The sequence below is a fragment of the Scyliorhinus canicula genome, chromosome 30, assembly GCF_902713615.1.
Source record: "Scyliorhinus canicula chromosome 30, sScyCan1.1, whole genome shotgun sequence".
NCBI classification, from domain to species: Eukaryota; Metazoa; Chordata; class Chondrichthyes; order Carcharhiniformes; family Scyliorhinidae; genus Scyliorhinus; species Scyliorhinus canicula.
Genome location: NC_052175.1, coordinates 15340782 through 15363953, shown reverse-complemented (window position 1 = coordinate 15363953; position 23172 = coordinate 15340782). Strand labels below are relative to the sequence as shown.

Here is a 23172-nt window from a genome sequence, read left to right as displayed (position 1 = left end):
CACGGGGTTAGATACAGAGTAAAGTTCCCTCTACACTGTCCCCATCAAACACTCCCAGGACAGGTACAGCACGGGGTTAGATACAGAGTAAAGCTCCCTCTACACTGTCCCCCATCAAACACTCCCAGGACAGGTACAGCACGGGGTTAGATACAGAGTAAAGCTCCCTCTACACTGTCCCCATCAAACACTCTCGGGACAGGTACAGCACGGGGTTAGATACAGAGTAAAGCTCCCTCCAAACTGTCCCCATCAAACACTCCCAGGACAGGTACAGCACGGGGTTAGATACAGAGTAAAGCTCCCTCTACACTGTCCCCATCAAACACTCCCAGGACAGGTACAGCACGGGGTTAGATACAGAGTAAAGTTATACACAAGATATCTAAAGGCCTTTATGTGACAGTCCCAGACTCGTGCCGAGATGGGAGAGGGAATCTCCCTCCACCAGAGATGGAGCCGCCCATTCCGCTGCCAAGGATACTCAGCCAGCAGCAGTATGGGGGCTTGGCTTGAGGGAACCAGCATCATCGACTGGTTTCAACAGCAAGGGCAGCACAGTGTGAGCCCACGCACATGGCACCTTCCTGCTGGGGTCACTGGATTGGAGTATGGTGGGGGGCTGTAGTTCCAGCATCCGGAGACCAGAACCAGAGTAGGTCGAGGTGGCCACAGACCCCAGTAACCAGCGTTGGGATACAGAATTCTCCTGTGTAAAACTGAAAGGATCTACTGGGCTCAATACAACAGCAACAACACTCTGTACAATATAGCCCGGAAGAGCAAGTGGACAGTTACTTTTGCCCGATTGGGCAATGAGCAGATTCAACATCCTGCTCCTTCCCCAAGCTGAGGGCTGGTCCATTCACCTACCCCGAGGCACCTGGCCACTGGATCGCCATCTTTACCAGGGATTGTCGAGCAGCGTTACTGCAATTTACATTCATCAGTAAGAATATAGTAGAGAGCCAAACTACAATTCCGTCTGAGCACTCAGGACAGATGATGTAATGGAATCAGAGCTAGTCAGTCGACTGCAGCCCACAGGCATGACGCTTGGAAAATAGAACCCAGAACCACAAACTATTCGTCCTGTTTATTCGCACATGGCCAAAAACAGCCCGACCACAGACATAAAACTGAATCAATCGCTCTGTCATAAACTGCCCAGGGAGATGCCGACCAACTCTATGAATTCTCACTTGCTAAAGAATCAGAAAAAGAAAAGGATTGGGGTTTGAAGGCAGTAAACGAAACACCTTTCCACACTTGGCATTCACACAGCTAGCTCACAACACTGCTCCATTAGATTTCAGTCTGTAGCTCACTCCCAGGTTTCTGCAGCTCACTCCCAGGTTTCTGCAGCTCACTCCCAGGTTTCTGCAGCTCGCTCCCAGGTTTCTGCAGCTCGCTCCCAGGTTTCTGCAGCTCGCTCCCAGGTTTCTGCAGCTCGCTCCCAGGTTTCTGCAGCTCGCTCTCAGGTTTCTGCAGCTCGCTCCCAGGTTTCTGCAGCTCGCTCCCAGGTTTCTGCAGCTCGCTCCCAGGTTTCTGCAGCTCGCTCCCAGGTTTCTGCAGCTCGCTCCCAGGTTTCTGCAGCTCGCTCCCAGGTTTCTGCAGCTCGCTCCCCAGGTTTCTGCAGCTCACTCCCAGGTTTCTGTCATTGTGCAGATTAACCACCTCGAACCCTTCAATTACATTCCAGCCTGGGACTCACAGAGTGCCCCACTGCCCTGTATTCAATCCATCAAAACCCCTTCATTAACCACAGAGAGCCTCCAACTCCCTCCCTGGAATCGCTCCGATATACAACCCTATCCCGAAATCCGAGATTAGATTCTAGTCTGTAACTCCTCCGATCAATAAATCAGCCACTCAAACTGCTTGATTGGATTCCAGCCTGAAATTCACTCCCGGGTATTTCCAACAATGACCTATAATTACACAGCGACCTTCGTAATAAACCATCTCTGGGATTTTACAACAGTTGGTAGTCTGACACACAGAGGCTGATGTGAGGTCACATTTTAAAGAATGCCGAGAGAGAGGCAGAGACGTTTAAAGAGGAAATTCCAGAGCTTAGGGAGCTGAAGTTCAACCGGCCTTGCTTAAATCCAGAATTCCCACAGGGTGGAGGTAGGTGCGTAGGTACCTCGGAGCCGGACGAGACTATCGAGGAATCCCCTGGTGGGATTGCAGAACAGGAACGTGAATTATAAAATCGGCTATTTGAAACTTGGAGCCAAATTGAGAGCATGGGTGTGACGGGGTGAGAATCACTTCCATGGACCTGTTATTCTACTTTCAATTTTTCCAATGAAGGGGCAATTTAGCGCGGCCAATCCCACCTAACCTTCACATCTTTGGGTTGTGGGGGTGAGAGCCACGCAGACACGGGGAGAATGTGCAAACTCCACACGGACAGTGACCCAGGGCCGGGATCGAACCCGGGTCCTCGGCGCCGTGAGGCAGCAGCGCTAACCCACTGATATTCTACTTTTACGTTACATTCTTTGTTGTAGCCGCAAAGAGGAAGATTCAAAGGTGGCACATGTCGACTTTGTACAACATCGTGCAAGGGGTTTACTTACAAAATCCTGCTCAGCAGGGTGCAATGGTGAACGCCACAAAAACCCGCCAAACACTCCAATTACACCATTGTGTAACTCGTGACATTACACCAGGTGGGACTCTGATATACAATAACCCTCCCTCTGGACTTACCAGCATTTTTACTTAATCAAACACTTTAACACAGATCCAACACACCACACCATAACTAACATTCCTACGTTACATATACCTGAGTAAGACAGTATCGTGTCTGAGGCGCCTGCCTCGTTTTGGCAGAACACGCCATTAAGGAACCTGGCTCTTGGGGGTTCCAGGAGGGTCTTCCTGTACACTGGTCAGTGTTACATCTGGCGAAACCAACTCGGGAACTGTCTCTGGTCGTGTGGATGGTTCTGTCGAAACAGATTCCGTGATTTCGGCAGTTGTCCTCCTCAAGTCGGACATGTCACTCTGTATACCCTGTGGCAAAAACACCTGGTACAGATTCTATACTCTCACTACGAACAGACAATAATGGGTCAGCTCGCCGACGCCAAATTCGTTCATCGTCGGATTGGTACAGTTTATAAAATTCGACCCACTTCGGCTAATACAATTGCTAGAGTCCACTTTTCGCCGGAGGTAAAGTTTCTCGCAAGAACACGTTCCACATGGTCAAAGACTCTGCTTTTAGAATGCTGTTTCCTGCACGCCACTTGTGTCGGAGGTTGTTGTCGGCCTCCCTCTGAAGCTGAAAGGGGAGTCAAAAGGTCGAACTATGTGCGTCGTTTCCTTTTGAATATTGCGGCAGCCGGTTTGTTGAATGTGCAGCGTCTCTGGACGTCATGAGAAAGTTATTGACACGTTTATCCCTCAAAACCTTCACGGCAAGCTGGAGCGATTATACAAAACATTCAGCTAAGCCCTTAGATATCTGGATGGTCGAGGGCAGATTTGATATGGCGGATTCCCACCTTCAGGTAGAGCACCAATTCAGCTGCGAATGGAGTATGGCTCACGAGCCATTCAGGTCACCTGAATCTTGCAAACACCTCGTCAATCCTTTCCGTGGTCTGTTCCGTAGTTGGTGATTTCATGATGGCAACCTCTGGCCACTTCAAATGCACGTCAACCATGACCAAAAAACATGCATCGTTCGTCTGGTCTCACACAATCGACAAGGATTCTTCGCCATGTCCTGGATAGGCCATCCCCGTGGATGCAAAGACTGTGGCGGAGTTACATTTCTCAATGCACTACAGGATTGGCAGAACCTTCTCCTCTATTTGGGCATCCAAAGTGGGCCACCAGAAAGAGCTTCTCACCAACTCGTCATTCTATCGACACCGGGATGCAGCTGATCTAGGATTCTACTTCATCGACACAGCAGAATGATTACTCTAATACCCAACAACAATACTCCATTACTGCCAACTCAAGATGCAAATTAATAATCCTACAAACGACCTTAACTGAGCCACGTTCTGCCATCATGGAGCATCCAGGATCTCCAACATCTTCTTAGGCGCTTTGAGAAGGTCGTCTTGGTCGATGATGTGTCCAAGATAACGAATAGAAGATTTACAAAAAAATCGCCCTTCTCTTTCTTGACCCTGAGATTATGAAGTTGCAGCTCGAGGTTCTTTAACGTGCTCTACATCGTTCGAACCTGTAATCAAAATGTCGTCCAGGTACTTGCAAACCCAACAGCCCACTGAAGGTCTAATCAATAGATCGTTGGAAGAGAGGGGGTGCTGACGTTATCCCAAACGGAAGTCTCCGGTACCGGAACAGACCCTTGTGTGTTTCTATGGTCCTAACGATTGAGACTCATTAGACCATCAGACATAGGAGCAGAATTAGGCCACTCGGCCCATCGAGTCTGCTCCGCCATTCAATCATGGCTGATATTTTTCTCACCCCCATTCTCCTACCTTCTCCCCATAACCCCTGATCCCCTTATTGATCAAGAACCTCTCTATCTCTGTCTTAAAGACACTCAGTGATTTGGCCTCCACAGCCTTCTGCGGCAAAGAGTTCCACAGATTCACCACCCTCTGGCTGAAGAAATTCCTCCTCATCTCTGTTTCAAAGGATCGTCCCTTTAGTCTGAGATGGTGTCCTCTGCTTCTAGTTTTTCCTACAAGTGGAAACATCCTCTCCACGTCCACTCTATCCAGGCCTCGCAGTATCCTGTAAGTTTCAATAAGATCCCCCCTCTCATCCTTCTAAACTCCAACAAGCACAGACCCAGAGTCCTCAACCGTTCCTCATACGACAAGCTCTTCATTCCAGGGATCATTCTTGTGAACCTCCTCTGGACCCTTTCCAAGGCCAGCACATCCTTCCTTAGATACGGGGCCCAAAACTGCTCACAATACTCCAAATGGGGTCTGACCAGAGCCTTGTACAGCCTCAGAAGTAAATCCCTGGTTCTCCCTTAGCTACGTTCATTTAGATAGGCTCGGGAGAAATCAATCTTTGGCTGCCTGAGAGGCTTGCAAAACGATCTTCGATAAGTGGTAGAGGGATCTGGTCAACACATAATAGGGTAGAAGTTGTTTTGAAATCCCCGCACATTGGTACTGAACCATCTTTAAGACTGGGACAATTGAGGTTGCCCAATCACTGGTGGTGACGGGCTCAATGACTCCTATCTTCAGTAACCTCGGGATCTTCCACCACTTTAGGTCGAATTGCACAGACTACGTCCTACGGTACACGCTTTCAAACACACAGGCATGCTGCCTACCTTCAACTTGATGTTTCACCTTCACCCAGTCACGGATCCAAGTGGCTCCTCAAAAACCTTTGCACACTTTCTCAGAACTGGTTGGAGGTTGCTCGCAGAACCAATAAGTTGGTTCACGGAGGCCCAGTTTAGCTGGACCTTTCTTGGCCAAGGTCTCCCAGACAATGTGGGAAGCACGGTGGCATAGTGGTTAGCACTGTTGCTTCACAGCACCAGGGTCCCAGGTTCGATTCCCGGTTGGGAGTCTGCACGTTCTCCCCGTGTGCGCGTGGGTTTCCTCCGGGTGCTCCGGTTTCCTCCCACAGTCCAAAGATGTGCAGGTTAGGTGGATTGGCCATGCTAAATTGTCCCTTAGTGTCCAAAAAAAAAGGTTAAGTGGGGGTTACTGGGTTACGGAGATAGGTGGGCTTGAGTCGGGTGCTCTTTGTAAGAGCCAGTGCAGACTTGATGGGCCAAATGGCCTCCTTCTGCTCTGTAAATTCTATGAGTGCTGGAAAATGTCCTTGAACAATGGGCGGCACAGTGGTTAGCGCTGCTGCCTCACAGCTCCAGGGAACCCGGGTTCAAGTGACCCTGTGTGGAGTTTGCACATTCTTCCCGTGTTTGCGTGGGTTTCCTCCGGGTGCTCTGGTTTCCTCCCACAAGTCCCGAAAGATGTGCTTGTTAGGTGAATTGGATATGCCAAATTGTCCCCAGGTGGGGTTACAAGGGTAGGGTAGGGGATTGGGCCTAGGTTAGGCTGCTCTTTCAGAGGGTCGGTACAGACTCGATTGGCCGAATGGTCTCCTTCTGCACTGTAAGGATTCTATTCCATGATTCTTGGGCAGGAGTCAGCGACCCCATAAGTTTCCTTTCCCGTGGCCCGTTTCAGTGCCTTGTGAGCAGTCTCCTCAGCTCTACACACTACAACAGTAAGTGTACTGAGAACTCCGATCCTCCTTTTGAAGTAAGTCCCCAGGAATTCACTGTTGTCCGATAGCTTTTTCTCAATTTCTGAAAACCCTTCTAACACGAGCGACTGTCGCAATCGACCGGATGATTCGCTGATACCCGCTACAAACTGAATGGTGTCCACGTGTTTCCTGGGAGTTATTTTTAATTGCCACATCCATGATTCCGCCTTGGAAGTCGGTGATATTCGCCCAATTTAACTGCCAATAGCGTCCAGGCCTGGATAGATAAATTCCTTCATCTGGCTCCCAGAATCATCATCAAAAGTTGTTTTTCTCACATTGTTTGTTTACGGCCCTGGTCTCATCGCCAGTTTCTCTTTTGTTACATTCTTTGTTGTAGCCGCAAAGAGGTAGAAGCAGAGGTGCACACATCGAGTTTGTAAACCAGAGTGCAAGCGGTTTCTTTTCAAGGTGCTGTCCAAACAGGGTAAACTCCACAAAAGCCCACGAGTCGTTCCAATAACGTCATCGCGCAACACATGATGTTCCACCAGCCAATAGTGTTACTTCGATAAATAACAGTAAGAAGTCTTACAACACCAGGTTAAAGTCCAAAAGGTTTGTTTCAAACACGAGCTTTCAGAGCACTGCTCCTTCCTCAGATGAATGGAGAAGTATGTGAATTATACCTCACATACCTCTCCATTCACCCGAGGAAGCTCCGAAAGCTCGTGTTTGAAACAAACCTGTTGGACTTTAACCTGGTGTTGTAAGACTTCTTACTGTGCCCACCCCAGTCCAACGCCGGCATCTCCACATCATAGATAAATAACAGTATACACCTCCGTGGACTCCTCACTCCCAGGTACGGTTTTCCGATATACAACACCTCATCCCCATCGCCGAACCCTATAATTAGCCTCCAGCCTTTATTGCACATGAACCCACCTACCCACAGGGAAGTGACCAGGGGCACCCGTGCAGCAGTGACCAGGGGCACCCGTGCAGCAGTGACCAGGGGCACCCGTGCAGCAGTGACCAGGGGCACCCGTGCAGCAGTGACCAGGGGCACCCGTGCAGCAGTGACCAGGGGCACCCGTGCAGCAGTGACCAGGGGCACCCGTGCAGCAGTGACCAGGGGCACCCGTGCAGCAGTGACCAGGGGCACCCGTGCAGCAGTGACCAGGGGCACCCGTGCAGCAGTGACCAGGGGCACCCGTGCAGCAGTGACCAGGGGCACCCGTGCAGCAGTGACCAGGGGCACCCGTGCAGCAGTGACCAGGGGCACCCGTGCAGCAGTGACCAGGGGCACCCGTGCAGCAGTGACCAGGGGCACCCGTGCAGCAGTGACCAGGGGCACCCGTGCAGCAGTGACCAGGGGCACCCGTGCAGCAGTGACCAGGGGCACCCGTGCAGCAGTGACCAGGGGCACCCGTGCAGCAGTGACCAGGGGCACCCGTGCAACATTGACCAGGGGCACCCGTGCAGCAGTGACCAGGGGCACCCGTGCAGCAGTGACCAGGGGCACCCGTGCAGCAGTGACCAGGGGCACCCGTGCAGCAGTGACCAGGGGCACCGTGCAGCAGTGACCAGGGGCACCCGTGCAGCAGTGACCAGGGGCACCCGTGCAGCAGAGACCAGCGGGACCCGTGCAGCAGTGACCAGCGGGACCCGTGCAGCAGTGACCAGGGGCACCCGTGCAGCAGTGACCAGGGGGACCCGTGCAGCAGTGACCAGGGGGACCCGTGCAGCAGTGACCAGCGGGACCCGTGCAGCAGTGACCAGCGGGACCCGTGCAGCAGTGACCAGGGGCACCCGTGCAGCAGTGACCAGGGGCACCCGTGCAGCAGCGACCAGGGGCACCCGTGCAGCAGCGACCAGGAGCACCTGTGCAGCAGCGACCAGGGGCACCCGTGCAGCAGCGACCAGGAGCACCCGTGCAGCAGCGACCAGGGGCACCCGTGCAGCAGCGACCAGGGGCACCCGTGCAGCAGCGACCAGGGGGACCCGTGCAGCAGCGACCAGGGGGACCCGTGCAGCAGCGACCAGCGGGACCCGTGCAGCAGCGACCAGGGGCACCCGTGCAGCAGCGACCAGGGGCACCCGTGCAGCAGCGACCAGGGGCACCCGTGCAGCAGCGACCAGCGGGACCCGTGCAGCAGCGACCAGCGGGACCCGTGCAGCAGCGACCAGCGGGACCCGTGCAGCAGCGACCAGGGGGACCCGTGCAGCAGTGACCAGGGGCACCCGTGCAGCAGCGACCGGGGCACCCGTGCAGCAGCGACCAGGGGCACCCGTGCAGCAGCGACCATGGGGACCCATGCAGCAGGGACCAGGGACACCCGTGCAGCAGCGACCAGGGGCACCCGTGCAGCAGTGACCAGGGGCACCCGTGCAGCAGTGACCAGGGGCACCCGTGCAGCAGTGACCAGGGGCACCCGTGCAGCAGTGACCAGGGGCACCCGTGCAGCAGTGACCAGCGGGACACGTGCAGCAGTGACTAGGGGGACTCGTGCAGCAGTGACCAGGGGGACCCGTGCAGCAGTGACCAGCGAGACCCGTGCAGCAGTGACCAGGAGGACCCGTGCAGCAGTGACCAGGAGGACCCGTGCAGCAGTGACCAGGGGCACCCGTGCAGCAGTGACCAGGGGCACCCGTGCAGCAGTGACCAGGGGCACCCGTGCAGCAGTGACCAGCGGGACACGTGCAGCAGTGACTAGGGGGACTCGTGCAGCAGTGACCAGGGGGACCCGTGCAGCAGTGACCAGCGAGACCCGTGCAGCAGTGACCAGGAGGACCCGTGCAGCAGTGACCAGGAGGACCCGTGCAGCAGTGACCAGCGAGACCCGTGCAGCAGTGACCAGCAGGACCCGTGCAGCAGTGACCAGGAGGACCCGTGCAGCAGTGACCAGGGGCACCAGTGCAGCAGTGCCCAGGGGGACCAGTGCAGCAGTGACCAGGGGGACCCGTGCAGCAGTGACCAGGGGGACCCGTGCAGCAGTGACCAGGGGGACCCGTGCAGCAGTGACCAGCAGGACCCGTGCAGCAGTGACCAGGAGGACCCGTGCAGCAGTGACCAGGAGAGAAGGCGGTATTCACATGGGTAAACACAGAATGAGGCACGCCGCCATTTCAGGCAGAGGGTGACCAGCAGTGCTCACCCCCACCCCCGCCAGCCTCAATGTTGAAGAAGAAAGCTGCCCTGAAGTGGCCAATTGTTGGATAATGTGCGGGCTCATCTGGGGCTAAGAGGGGTGAGGGGACGCTCTAGGGATTGCCTGCCTCATGTAAATTGCAGACAGGTTAGATGCAGGCAGCGATGCTAACAAGGGTGTGCCGATATCCTGAAAACCTGCCAACAGCAAACATAAAATTCTGCACCCAGGTATCTGTTATTCCCATCAAGCAGTCTGTCATTCACTACAATGCCCATCATTCTGTAAAAAAAACCTTTCTCACCAAATCCCTCAATCAGATTCCAGTCTGTACCTCACTCCCAGGTATCTGTTATTCTATATATAAACCACCCCGAACCCCTCGATTAGATTCCAGTCTGTAACTCACTCCCGGGTATCTGTTATTCTATATATAAACCACCCCGAACCCCTCGATTAGATTCCAGTCTGTAACTCACTCCCGGGTATCTGTTATTCTATATATAAACCACCCCGAACCCCGCGATTAGATTCCAGTCTGTAACTCACTCCCGTGTATCTGTTATTCTATATATAAACCACCCCGAACCCCTCGATTAGATTCCAGTCTGTAACTCACTCCCGGGTATCTGTTATTCTATAAAAAAACCACCCCGAACCCCTCGATTAGATTCCACTCTGTAACTCACTCCCGGGTATCTGTTATTCTATATATAAACCACCCAGAACCCCTCGATTAGATTCCAGTCTGTAACTCACTCCCGGGTATCTGTTATTCTATATATAAACCACCCTGACCCCCTCGATTAGATTCCAGTCTGTAACTCACTCCCGGGTATCTGTTATTCAATATATAAACCACCCTGAGCCTCTCGATTAGATTCCAGTCTGGAACTCACGCGCGGGTATCTGTTATTCTATATATAAACCACCCCGAACCCCTCGATTAGATTCCAGTCTGTAACTCACTCCCAGGTATCTGTTATTCTATATATAAACCACCCTGAACCCCTCGATTAGATTCCAGTCTGTAACTCACTCCCGGGTATCTGTTATTCTATATATAAACCATCCCGAACCCCTCGATTAGATTCCAGTCTGTAACTCACTCCCGGGTATCTGTTATTCTCTATAGAAACCACCCTGAGCCCCTCGATTAGATTCCAGTCTGTAACTCACTCCCGGGTTTTTGTTATTCCAGATATAAACCACCCTGAGCCCCTCGATTAGATTCCAGTCTGTAACTCACTCCCGGGTATCTGTTATTCTATATATAAACCACCCCGAACCCCTCGATTAGATTCCAGTCTGTAACTCACTCCCGGGAATCTGTTATTCTATATATAAACCACCCCGAACCCCTCGATTAGATTCCAGTCTGTAACTCTCTCCCGGGTATCTGTTATTCTATATATAAACCACCCCGAATCCCTCGATTAGATTCCAGTCTGTAACTCACTCCCGGGTATCTGTTATTCTATATATAAACCACCCTGAACCCCTAGATTAGATTCCAGTCTGTAACTCACTCCCGGGTATCTGTTATTCTATATATAAACCACCCTGAACCCCTCGATTAGATTCCAGTCTGTACCTCACTCCCGGGTATCTGTTATTCTATATATAAACCACCCTGAACCCCTCGATTAGATTCCAGTCTGTAACTCACTCCCGGGAATCTGTTATTCTATATATAAACCATCCCGAACCCCTGGATTAGATTCCAGTCTGTAACTCACTCCCGGGTATCTGTTATTCTATATATAAACCACCCCGAACCCCTCGATTAGATTCCAGTCTGTAACTCACTCCCGGGTATCTGTTATTCTATATATAAACCATCCCGAACCCCTGGATTAGATTCCAGTCTGTAACTCACTCCCGGGTATCTGTTATTCTATATATAAACCACCCCGAACCCCTCGATTCGATTCCAGTCTGTAACTCACTCCCGGGTATCTGTTATTCTATATATAAACCACCCCAAACCCCTCGATTAGATTCCAGTCTGTAACTCACTCCGGGTATCTGTTATTCTATATATAAACCACCCCAAAGCCCTCGATTAGATTCCAGTCTGTAACTCACTCCCGGGTATCTGTTATTCTATATATAAACCATCCCGAACCCCTCGATTAGATTCCAGTCTGTAACTCACTCCCAGGTATCTGGTATTCTATATATAAACCACCCTGAACCCCTCGATTAGATTCCAGTCTGTAACTCACTCCCGGGTATCTGTTATTCCGTCTATAAACCACCCCGAACCCCTCGATTAGATTCCAGTCTGTAACTCACTCCCGGGTATCTGTTATTCTATATATAAACAACCCTGAACCCCTCAATTAATAATAATAAGCCTTTATTGTCACAAGTATGAAGTTACTGTGAAAAGCCCCTAGTCGCCACTTTCCAGCGCCTGTTTGGGGAGGCTGGTACGGGAATTGAGCCGCGCTGCTGCCTTGTTCTGCATTACTAGCCAGCTGTCTAGCCCAATGTGCTAAACCAGCCATTTACAGATTCCCTCTCTCCCCTCTGTCTCCCTCACCAGCACGGTCAGTCTCTCTCTGTCCCTCCCTCACCAGCACGGTCAGTCTCTCTCTGTCCCTCCCTCACCAGCACGGTCAGTCTCTCTCTGTCCCTCCCACACCAGCACGGTCAGTCTCTCTCTGTCCCTCCCTCACCAGCACGGTCAGTCTCTCTCTAGCTGTCCCTCCCACACCAGCACGGTCAGTCTCTCTCTGTCCCTCCCACACCAGCACGGTCAGTCTCTCTCTGTCCCTCCCTCACCAGCACGGTCAGTCTCTCTCTGTCCCTCCCTCACCAGCACGGTCAGTCTCTCTCTGTCCCTCCCACACCAGCACGGTCAGTCTCTCTCTGTCCCTCCCTCACCAGCACGGTCAGTCTCTCTCTGTCCCTCCCACACCAGCACGGTCAGTCTCTCTCTGTCCCTCCCTCACCAGCACGGTCAGTCTCTCTCTGTCCCTCCCACACCAGCACGGTCAGTCTCTCTCTGTCCCTCCCTCACCAGCACGGTCAGTCTCTCTCTGTCCCTCCCTCACCAGCACGGTCAGTCTCTCTCTGTCCCTCCCTCACCAGCACGGTCAGTCTCTCTCTCTCTGTCCCTCCCACACCAGCACGGTCAGTCTCTCTCTGTCCCTCCCTCACCAGCACGGTCAGTCTCTCTCTCTCTGTCCCTCCCTCACCAGCACGGTCAGTCTCTCTCTGTCCCTCCCTCACCAGCACGGTCAGTCTCTCTCTGTCCCTCCCTCACCAGCACGGTCAGTCTCTCTCTCTCTGTCCCTCCCACACCAGCACGGTCAGTCTCTCTCTGTCCCTCCCTCACCAGCACGGTCAGTCTCTCTCTGTCCCTCCCACACCAGCACGGTCAGTCTCTCTCTGTCCCTCCCACACCAGCACGGTCAGTCTCTCTCTGTCCCTCCCTCACCAGCACGGTCAGTCTCTCTCTGTCCCTCCCTCACCAGCACGGTCAGTCTCTCTCTCTCTGTCCCTCCCTCACCAGCACGGTCAGTCTCTCTCTGTCCCTCCCTCACCAGCACGGTCAGTCTCTCTCTGTCCCTCCCACACCAGCACGGTCAGTCTCTCTCTCTCTGTCCCTCCCACACCAGCACGGTCAGTCTCTCTCTGTCCCTCCCTCACCAGCACGGTCAGTCTCTCTCTGTCCCTCCCACACCAGCACGGTCAGTCTCTCTCTGTCCCTCCCTCACCAGCACGGTCAGTCTCTCTCTGTCCCTCCCACACCAGCACGGTCAGTCTCTCTCTGTCCCTCCCACACCAGCATGGTCAGTCTCTCTCTGTCCCTCCCACACCAGCACGGTCAGTCTCTCTCTCTCTGTCCCTCCCTCACCAGCACGGTCAGTCTCTCTCTGTCCCTCCCACACCAGCACGGTCAGTCTCTCTCTCTCTGTCCCTCCCTCACCAGCACGGTCAGTCTCTCTCTGTCCCTCCCACACCAGCACGGTCAGTCTCTCTCTGTCCCTCCCACACCAGCACGGTCAGTCTCTCTCTGTCCCTCTCTCACCAGCACGGTCAGTCTCTCTCTGTCCCTCCCACACCAGCACGGTCAGTCTCTCTCTGTCCCTCCCACACCAGCACGGTCAGTCTCTCTCTGTCCCTCCCTCACCAGCACGGTCAGTCTCTCTCTGTCCCTCCCACACCAGCACGGTCAGTCTCTCTCTGTCCCTCCCACACCAGCACGGTCAGTCTCTCTCTGTCCCTCCCACACCAGCACGGTCAGTCTCTCTCTGTCCCTCCCTCACCAGCACGGTCAGTCTCTCTCTCTCTGTCCCTCCCTCACCAGCACGGTCAGTCTCTCTCTCTCTGTCCCTCCCTCACCAGCACGGTCAGTCTCTCTCTGTCCCTCCCACACCAGCACGGTCAGTCTCTCTCTGTCCCTCCCTCACCAGCACGGTCAGTCTCTCTCTGTCCCTCCCTCACCAGCACGGTCAGTCTCTCTCTCTCTGTCCCTCCCTCACCAGCACGGTCAGTCTCTCTCTGTACCTCCCTCACCAGCACGGTCAGTCTCTCTCTCTCTGTCCCTCCCTCACCAGCACGGTCAGTCTCTCTCTCTCTGTCCCTCCCACACCAGCAAGGTCAGTCTCTCTCTGTCCCTCCCTCACCAGCACGGTCAGTCTCTCTCTGTCCCTCCCTCACCAGCACGGTCAGTCTCTCTCTGTCCCTCCCTCACCAGCACGGTCAGTCTCTCTCTGTCCCTCCCTCACCAGCACGGTCAGTCTCTCTCTGTCCCTCCCTCACCAGCACGGTCAGTCTCTCTCTGTCCCTCCCACACCAGCACGGTCAGTCTCTCTCTGTCCCTCCCACACCAGCACGGTCAGTCTCTCTCTCTCTGTCCCTCCCTCACCAGCACGGTCAGTCTCTCTCTGTCCCTCCCACACCAGCACGGTCAGTCTCTCTCTGTCCCTCCCTCACCAGCACGGTCAGTCTCTCTCTGTCCCTCCCTCACCAGCACGGTGAGGCTCTCGCTGTCCCTCCCTCACCAGCACGGTCAGTCTCTCTCTGTCCCTCCCACACCAGCACGGTCAGTCTCTCTCTGTCCCTCCCTCACCAGCACGGTCAGTCTCTCTCTGTCCCTCCCTCACCAGCACGGTCAGTCTCTCTCTGTCCCTCCCACACCAGCACGGTCAGTCTCTCTCTGTCCCTCCCACACCAGCACGGTCAGTCTCTCTCTGTCCCTCCCACACCAGCACGGTCAGTCTCTCTCTCTCTCTGTCCCTCCCTCACCAGCACGGTCAGTCTCTCTCTGTCCCTCCACACCAGCACGGTCAGTCTCTCTCTGTCCCTCCCACACCAGCACGGTCAGTCTCTCTCTGTCCCTCCCACACCAGCACGGTCAGTCTCTCTCTGTCCCTCCCTCACCAGCACGGTCAGTCTCTCTCTCTCTGTCCCTCCCACACCCAGCACGGTCAGTCTCTCTCTGTCCCTCCCTCACCAGCACGGTCAGTCTCTCTCTGTCCCTCCCTCACCAGCACGGTCAGTCTCTCTCTGTCCCTCCCACACCAGCACGGTCAGTCTCTCTCTGTCCCTCCCTCACCAGCACGGTCAGTCTCTCTCTGTCCCTCCCACACCAGCACGGTCAGTCTCTCTCTCTCCCTCCCACACCAGCACGGTCAGTCTCTCTCTGTCCCTCCCACACCAGCACGGTCAGTCTCTCTCTGTCCCTCCCACACCAGCACGGTCAGTCTCTCTCTGTCCCTCCCACACCAGCACGGTCAGTCTCTCTCTCTCTGTCCCTCCCTCACCAGCACGGTCAGTCTCTCTCTCTCTGTCCCTCCCTCACCAGCACGGTCAGTCTCTCTCTCTCTGTCCCTCCCACACCAGCACGGTCAGTCTCTCTCTGTCCCTCCCTCACCAGCACGGTCAGTCTCTCTCTGTCCCTCCCTCACCAGCACGGTCAGTCTCTCTCTGTCCCTCCCACACCAGCACGGTCAGTCTCTCTCTGTCCCTCCCACACCAGCACGGTCAGTCTCTCTCTGTCCCTCCCACACCAGCACGGTCAGTCTCTCTCTGTCCCTCCCACACCAGCACGGTCAGTCTCTCTCTGTCCCTCCCTCACCAGCACGGTCAGTCTCTCTCTGTCCCTCCCTCACCAGCACGGTCAGTCTCTCTCTGTCCCTCCCACACCAGCACGGTCAGTCTCTCTCTGTCCCTCCCACACCAGCACGGTCAGTCTCTCTCTGTCTGTCCCTCCCACACCAGCACGGTCAGTCTCTCTCTGTCCCTCCCACACCAGCACGGTCAGTCTCTCTCTGTCCCTCCCACACCAGCACGGTCAGTCTCTCTCTGTCCCTCCCTCACCAGCACGGTCAGTCTCTCTCTGTCCCTCCCACACCAGCACGGTCAGTCTCTCTCTGTCCCTCCTACACCAGCACGGTCAGTCTCTCTCTGTCCCTCCCACACCAGCACGGTCAGTCTCTCTCTGTCCCTCCCACACCAGCACGGTCAGTCTCTCTCTGTCTGTCCCTCCCACACCAGCACGGTCAGTCTCTCTCTGTCCCTCCCTCACCAGCACGGTCAGTCTCTCTCTCTCTGTCCCTCCCACACCAGCACGGTCAGTCTCTCTCTGTCCCTCCCACATCAGCACGGTCAGTCTCTCTCTGTCCCTCCCTCACCAGCACGGTCAGTCTCTCTCTGTCCCTCCCACACCAGCACGGTCAGTCTCTCTCTGTCCCTCCCACACCAGCATGGTCAGTCTCTCTCTGTCCCTCCCACACCAGCACGGTCAGTCTCTCTCTGTCCCTCCCTCACCAGCACGGTCAGTCTCTCTCTGTCCCTCCCTCACCAGCACGGTCAGTCTCTCTCTCTCTGTCCCTCCCACACCAGCACGGTCAGTCTCTCTCTGTCCCTCCCACACCAGCACGGTCAGTCTCTCTCTGTCCCTCCCTCACCAGCACGGTCAGTCTCTCGCTGTCCCTCCCACACCAGCACGGTCAGTCTCTCTCTGTCCCTCCCACACCAGCACGGTCAGTCTCTCTCTGTCCCTCCCTCACCAGCACGGTCAGTCTCTCGCTGTCCCTCCCACACCAGCACGGTCAGTCTCTCTCTGTCCCTCCCTCACCAGCACGGTCAGTCTCTCTCTGTCCCTCCCACACCAGCACGGTCAGTCTCTCTCTGTCCCTCCCACACCAGCACGGTCAGTCTCTCTCTGTCCCTCCCACACCAGCACGGTCAGTCTCTCTCTGTCCCTCCCACACCAGCACGGTCAGTCTCTCTCTCTCTCTCTGTCCCTCCCACACCAGCACGGTCAGTCTCTCTCTGTCCCTCCCTCACCAGCACGGTCAGTCTCTCTCTGTCCCTCCCACACCAGCACGGTCAGTCTCTCTCTCTGTCCCTCCCACACCAGCACGGTCAGTCTCTCTCTGTCCCTCCCACACCAGCACGGTCAGTCTCTCTCTCTGTCCCTCCCACACCAGCACGGTCAGTCTCTCTCTGTCCCTCCCACACCAGCACGGTCAGTCTCTCTCTGTCCCTCCCTCACCAGCACGGTCAGTCTCTCTCTGTCCCTCCCACACCAGCACGGTCAGTCTCTCTCTGTCCCTCCCTCACCAGCACGGTCAGTCTCTCTCTGTCCCTCCCTCACCAGCACGGTCAGTCTCTCTCTGTCCCTCCCTCACCAGCACGGTCAGTCTCTCTCTGTCCCTCCCACACCAGCACGGTCAGTCTCTCTCTGTCCCTCCCACACCAGCACGGTCAGTCTCTCTCTGTCCCTCCCTCACCAGCACGGTCAGTCTCTCTCTGTCCCGCCCACACCAGCACGGTCAGTCTCTCTCTGTCCCTCCCTCACCAGCACGGTCAGTCTCTCTCTGTCCCTCCCTCACCAGCACGGTCAGTCTCTCTCTGTCCCTCCCACACCAGCACGGTCAGTCTCTCTCTGTCCCTCCCTCACCAGCACGGTCAGTCTCTCTCTGTCCCTCCCTCACCAGCACGGTCAGTCTCTCTCTGTCCCTCCCACACCAGCACGGTCAGTCTCTCTCTCTCTGTCCCTCCCACACCAGCACGGTCAGTCTCTCTCTGTCCCACCCTCACCAGCACGGTCAGTCTCTCTCTGTCCCACCCTCACCAGCACGGTCAGTCTCTCTCTGTCCCACCCTCACCAGCACGGTCAGTCTCTCTCTGTCCCACCCTCACCAGCACGGTCAGTCTCTCTCTGTCCCTCCCACACCAGCACGGTCAGTCTCTCTCTGTCCCTCCCTCACCAGCACGGTCAGTCTCTCTCTGTCCCTCCCACACCAGCACGGTCAGTCTCTCTCTGTCCCTCCCACACCAGCACGGTCAGTCTCTCTCTGTCCCTCCCACACCAGCACGGTCAGTCTCTCTCTCTCTGTCCCTCCCTCACCAGCACGGTCAGTCTCTCTCTCTCTGTCCCTCCCTCACCAGCACGGTCAGTCTCTCTCTCTCTGTCCCTCCCACACCAGCACGGTCAGTCTCTCTCTGTCCCTCCCTCACCAGCACGGTCAGTCTCTCTCTGTCCCTCCCTCACCAGCACGGTCAGTCTCTCTCTGTCCCTCCCACACCAGCACGGTCAGTCTCTCTCTGTCCCTCCCACACCAGCACGGTCAGTCTCTCTCTGTCCCTCCCACACCAGCACGGTCAGTCTCTCTCTGTCCCTCCCACACCAGCACGGTCAGTCTCTCTCTGTCCCTCCCTCACCAGCACGGTCAGTCTCTCTCTGTCCCTCCCTCACCAGCACGGTCAGTCTCTCTCTGTCCCTCCCACACCAGCACGGTCAGTCTCTCTCTGTCCCTCCCTCACCAGCACGGTCAGTCTCTCTCTGTCCCTCCCACACCAGCACGGTCAGTCTCTCTCTGTCCCTCCCTCACCAGCACGGTCAGTCTCTCTCTGTCCCTCCCACACCAGCACGGTCAGTCTCTCTCTGTCCCTCCCACACCAGCACGGTCAGTCTCTCTCTCTCTGTCCCTCCCTCACCAGCACGGTCAGTCTCTCTCTGTCCCTCCCACACCAGCACGGTCAGTCTCTCTCTGTCCCTCCCACACCAGCACGGTCAGTCTCTCTCTGTCCCTCCCACACCAGCACGGTCAGTCTCTCTCTCTCTGTCCCTCCCTCACCAGCACGGTCAGTCTCTCTCTGTCCCTCCCTCACCAGCACGGTCAGTCTCTCTCTGTCCCTCCCTCACCAGCACGGTCAGTCTCTCTCTGTCCCTCCCTCACCAGCACGGTCAGTCTCTCTCTGTCCCTCCCTCACCAGCACGGTCAGTCTCTCTCTGTCCCTCCCTCACCAGCACGGTCAGTCTCTCTCTGTCCCTCCCACACCAGCACGGTCAGTCTCTCTCTGTCCCTCCCACACCAGCACGGTCAGTCTCTCTCTGTCCCTCCCACACCAGCACGGTCAGTCTCTCTCTGTCCCTCCCACACCAGCACGGTCAGTCTCTCTCTGTCCCTCCCTCACCAGCACGGTCAGTCTCTCTCTGTCCCTCCCACACCTGCACGGTCAGTCTCTCTCTGTCCCTCCCTCACCAGCACGGTCAGTCTCTCTCTCTCTCTCCCTCCCTCACCAGCACGGTCAGTCTCTCTCTGTCCCTCCCACACCAGCACGGTCAGTCTCTCTCTGTCCCTCCCACACCAGCACGGTCAGTCTCTCTCTGTCCCTCCCTCACCAGCACGGTCAGTCTCTCTCTGTCCCTCCCACACCAGCACGGTCAGTCTCTCTCTGTCCCTCCCACACCAGCACGGTCAGTCTCTCTCTCTCTGTCCCTCCCACACCAGCACGGTCAGTCTCTCTCTGTCCCTCCCTCACCAGCACGGTCAGTCTCTCTCTGTCCCTCCCTCACCAGCACGGTCAGTCTCTCTCTGTCCCTCCCTCACCAGCACGGTCAGTCTCTCGCTGTCCCTCCCTCACCAGCACGGTCAGTCTCTCTCTGTCCCTCCCACACCAGCACGGTCAGTCTCTCTCTGTCCCTCCCTCACCAGCACGGTCAGTCTCTCTCTGTCCCTCCCACACCAGCACGGTCAGTCTCTCTCTGTCCCTCCCTCACCAGCACGGTCAGTCTCTCTCTGTCCCTCCCTCACCAGCACGGTCAGTCTCTCTCTGTCCCTCCCTCACCAGCACGGTCAGTCTCTCTCTGTCCCTCCCTCACCAGCACGGTCAGTCTCTCTCTGTCCCTCCCACACCAGCACGGTCAGTCTCTCTCTGTCCCTCCCTCACCAGCACGGTGAGGCTCTCTCTGTCCCTCCCTCACCAGCACGGTCAGTCTCTCTCTCTCTGTCCCTCCCACACCAGCACGGTCAGTCTCTCTCTGTCCCTCCCTCACCAGCACGGTCAGTCTCTCTCTGTCCCTCCCTCACCAGCACGGTGAGGCTCTCTCTGTCCCTCCCTCACCAGCACGGTCAGTCTCTCTCTGTCCCTCCCACACCAGCACGGTCAGTCTCTCTCTCTCTGTCCCTCCCACACCAGCACGGTCAGTCTCTCTCTGTCCCTCCCTCACCAGCACGGTCAGTCTCTCTCTCTCTGTCCCTCCCACACCAGCACGGTCAGTCTCTCTCTGTCCCTCCCTCACCAGCACGGTGAGGCTCTCTCTGTCCCTCCCACACCAGCACGGTCAGTCTCTCTCTGTCCCTCCCACACCAGCACGGTGAGGCTCTCTCTGTCCCTCCCACACCAGCACGGTCAGTCTCTCTCTGTCCCTCCCACACCAGCACGGTCAGTCTCTCTCTGTCCCTCCCACACCAGCACGGTCAGTCTCTCTCTGTCCCTCCCACACCAGCACGGTCAGTCTCTCTCTCTCTGTCCCTCCCACACCAGCACGGTCAGTCTCTCTCTCTCTGTCCCTCCCACACCAGCACGGTCAGTCTCTCTCTGTCCCTCCCACACCAGCACGGTCAGTCTCTCTCTGTCCCTCCCACACCAGCACGGTCAGTCTCTCTCTGTCCCTCCCACACCAGCACGGTCAGTCTCTCTCTCTCTGTCCCTCCCACACCAGCACGGTCAGTCTCTCTCTCTCTGTCCCTCCCTCACCAGCACGGTCAGTCTCTCTCTCTCTGTCCCTCCCACACCAGCACGGTCAGTCTCTCTCTGTCCCTCCCTCACCAGCACGGTCAGTCTCTCTCTGTCCCTCCCTCACCAGCACGGTCAGTCTCTCTCTGTCCCTCCCTCACCAGCACGGTCAGTCTCTCTCTGTCCCTCCCACACCAGCACGGTCAGTCTCTCTCTGTCCCTCCCACACCAGCACGGTCAGTCTCTCTCTGTCCCTCCCACACCAGCACGGTCAGTCTCTCTCTGTCCCTCCCACACCAGCACGGTCAGTCTCTCTCTGTCCCTCCCACACCAGCACGGTCAGTCTCTCTCTGTCCCTCCCACACCAGCACGGTCAGTCTCTCTCTGTCCCTCTCTCACCAGCACGGTCAGTCTCTCTCTGTCCCTCCCTCACCAGCACGGTCAGTCTCTCTCTGTCCCTCCCTCACCAGCACGGTCAGTCTCTCTCTGTCCCTCCCTCACCAGCACGGTCAGTCTCTCTCTCTCTGTCCCTCCCTCACCAGCACGGTCAGTCTCTCTCTGTCCCTCTCTCACCAGCACGGTCAGTCTCTCTCTGTCCCTCCCACACCAGCACGGTCAGTCTCTCTCTGTCCCTCCCTCACCAGCACGGTCAGTCTCTCTCTGTCCCTCCCACACCAGCACGGTCAGTCTCTCTCTGTCCCTCCCTCACCAGCACGGTCAGTCTCTCTCTGTCCCTCCCACACCAGCACGGTCAGTCTCTCTCTGTCCCTCCCACACCAGCACGGTCAGTCTCTCTCTGTCCCTCCCACACCAGCACGGTCAGTCTCTCTCTCTCTGTCCCTCCCTCACCAGCACGGTCAGTCTCTCTCTGTCCCTCCCACACCAGCACGGTCAGTCTCTCTCTCTCTGTCCCTCCCTCACCAGCACGGTCAGTCTCTCTCTGTCCCTCCCACACCAGCACGGTCAGTCTCTCTCTCTCTGTCCCTCCCTCACCAGCACGGTCAGTCTCTCTCTGTCCCTCCCACACCAGCACGGTCAGTCTCTCTCTGTCCCTCCCACACCAGCACGGTCAGTCTCTCTCTCTCTCTGTCCCTCCCACACCAGCACGGTCAGTCTCTCTCTCTCTGTCCCTCCCACACCAGCACGGTCAGTCTCTCTCTGTCCCTCCCACACCAGCACGGTCAGTCTCTCTCTGTCCCTCCCTCACCAGCACGGTCAGTCTCTCTCTGTCCCTCCCTCACCAGTACGGTGAGGCTCTCGCTGTCCACGGACGGAAGGCCCCAGTCTCCTTTCCAGCAGAACAGCTCCCAGGGCGCCGCCATTGCCCGCGCCGGAAGTGACCCTCCCCCGACCCGGAAACACACATGGTGGGGTCACCTAGCAACCCACACAGACCATAAACACCCCCTAGCAACCCACACAGACCATAAACACCCCCTAGCAACCCACACAGACCATAAACACCCCCTAGCAACCCACACTGACCATAAACACCCCCTAGCAACCCACACAGACCATAAACACCCCCTAGCAACTAACACAGACTATAAACACCCCCTAGCAACCTACACAGACCATAAACACCCCCTAGCAACCCACACAGACCATAAACACCCCCTAGCAACCTACACAGACCATAAACACCCCCTAGCAACCCACACAGACCATAAACACCCCCTGGCAACCCACACAGACCATAAACACCCCCTAGCAACCTACACAGACCATAAACACCCCCTAGCAACTAACACTGACCATAAACACCCCCTAGCAACCCACACAGACCATAAACACCCCCTGGCAACTAACACTGACCATAAACACCCCCTAGCAACCCACACAGACCATAAACAGCCCCTAGCAACCTACACAGACCATAAACACCCCCTAGCAACCCACACAGACCATAAACACCCCCTAGCAACCCACACAGACCATAAACACCCCCTAGCAACTAACACAGACTATAAACACCCCCTAGCAACTAACACTGACCATAAACACCCCCTAGCAACCCACACAGACCATAAACACCCCCTAGCAACTAACACTGACCATAAACACCCCCTAGCAACCCACACAGACCATTAACACCCCCTAGCAACTAACACAGACTATAAACACCCTCTGGCAACCCACAGACCATAAACACCCCCTAGCAACCCACACAGACCATAAACACCCCCTAGCAACCCACACAGACCATAAACACCCCCTGGCAACCCACAAACGGCATAAACATTCCCTGGCAACCCACGCACAGCATAAACACCCACTTGCAACCCAGACAGACTAAAAACTCCGCCTGGCAACCCTGACAGACCATAAACACCCCCTGGAAATGCACACAAACCATAAACACCCCCGGCAACCCACACAGACCATAAACACCCCCTAGCAACCCACACAGACCATAAACAGCCCCTAGCAACCTACACAGACCATAAACACCCCCTAGCAACCCACACAGACCATAAACACCCCCTAGCAACCCACACAGACCATAAACACCCCCTAGCAACTAACACAGACTATAAACACCCCCTAGCAACTAACACTGACCATAAACACCCCCTAGCAACCCACACAGACCATAAACACCCCCTAGCAACTAACACTGACCATAAACACCCCCTAGCAACCCACACAGACCATTAACACCCCCTAGCAACTAACACAGACTATAAACACCCTCTGGCAACCCACAGACCATAAACACCCCCTAGCAACCCACACAGACCATAAACACCCCCTAGCAACCCACACAGACCATAAACACCCCCTGGCAACCCACAAACGGCATAAACATTCCCTGGCAACCCACGCACAGCAT

General features: G+C 56.1%; 1 protein-coding gene across 1 annotated transcript in view; it reads right to left on the bottom strand.

The window, feature by feature from the left end:
* The window catches only part of LOC119958644 (metaxin-1-like), a 40940-nt gene extending 19224 nt beyond the window's left edge, over window positions 1-21716 (bottom strand). Inside the window, exon 1 of the mRNA XM_038787180.1 lies at window positions 21581-21716. Within this exon, the coding sequence (XP_038643108.1) occupies window positions 21581-21661 (81 nt within the window). The 5' untranslated portion in view covers window positions 21662-21716. The remainder of the gene's footprint in view (window positions 1-21580) is intronic.
* Between the last annotated feature and the right edge of the window lie 1456 nt (window positions 21717-23172).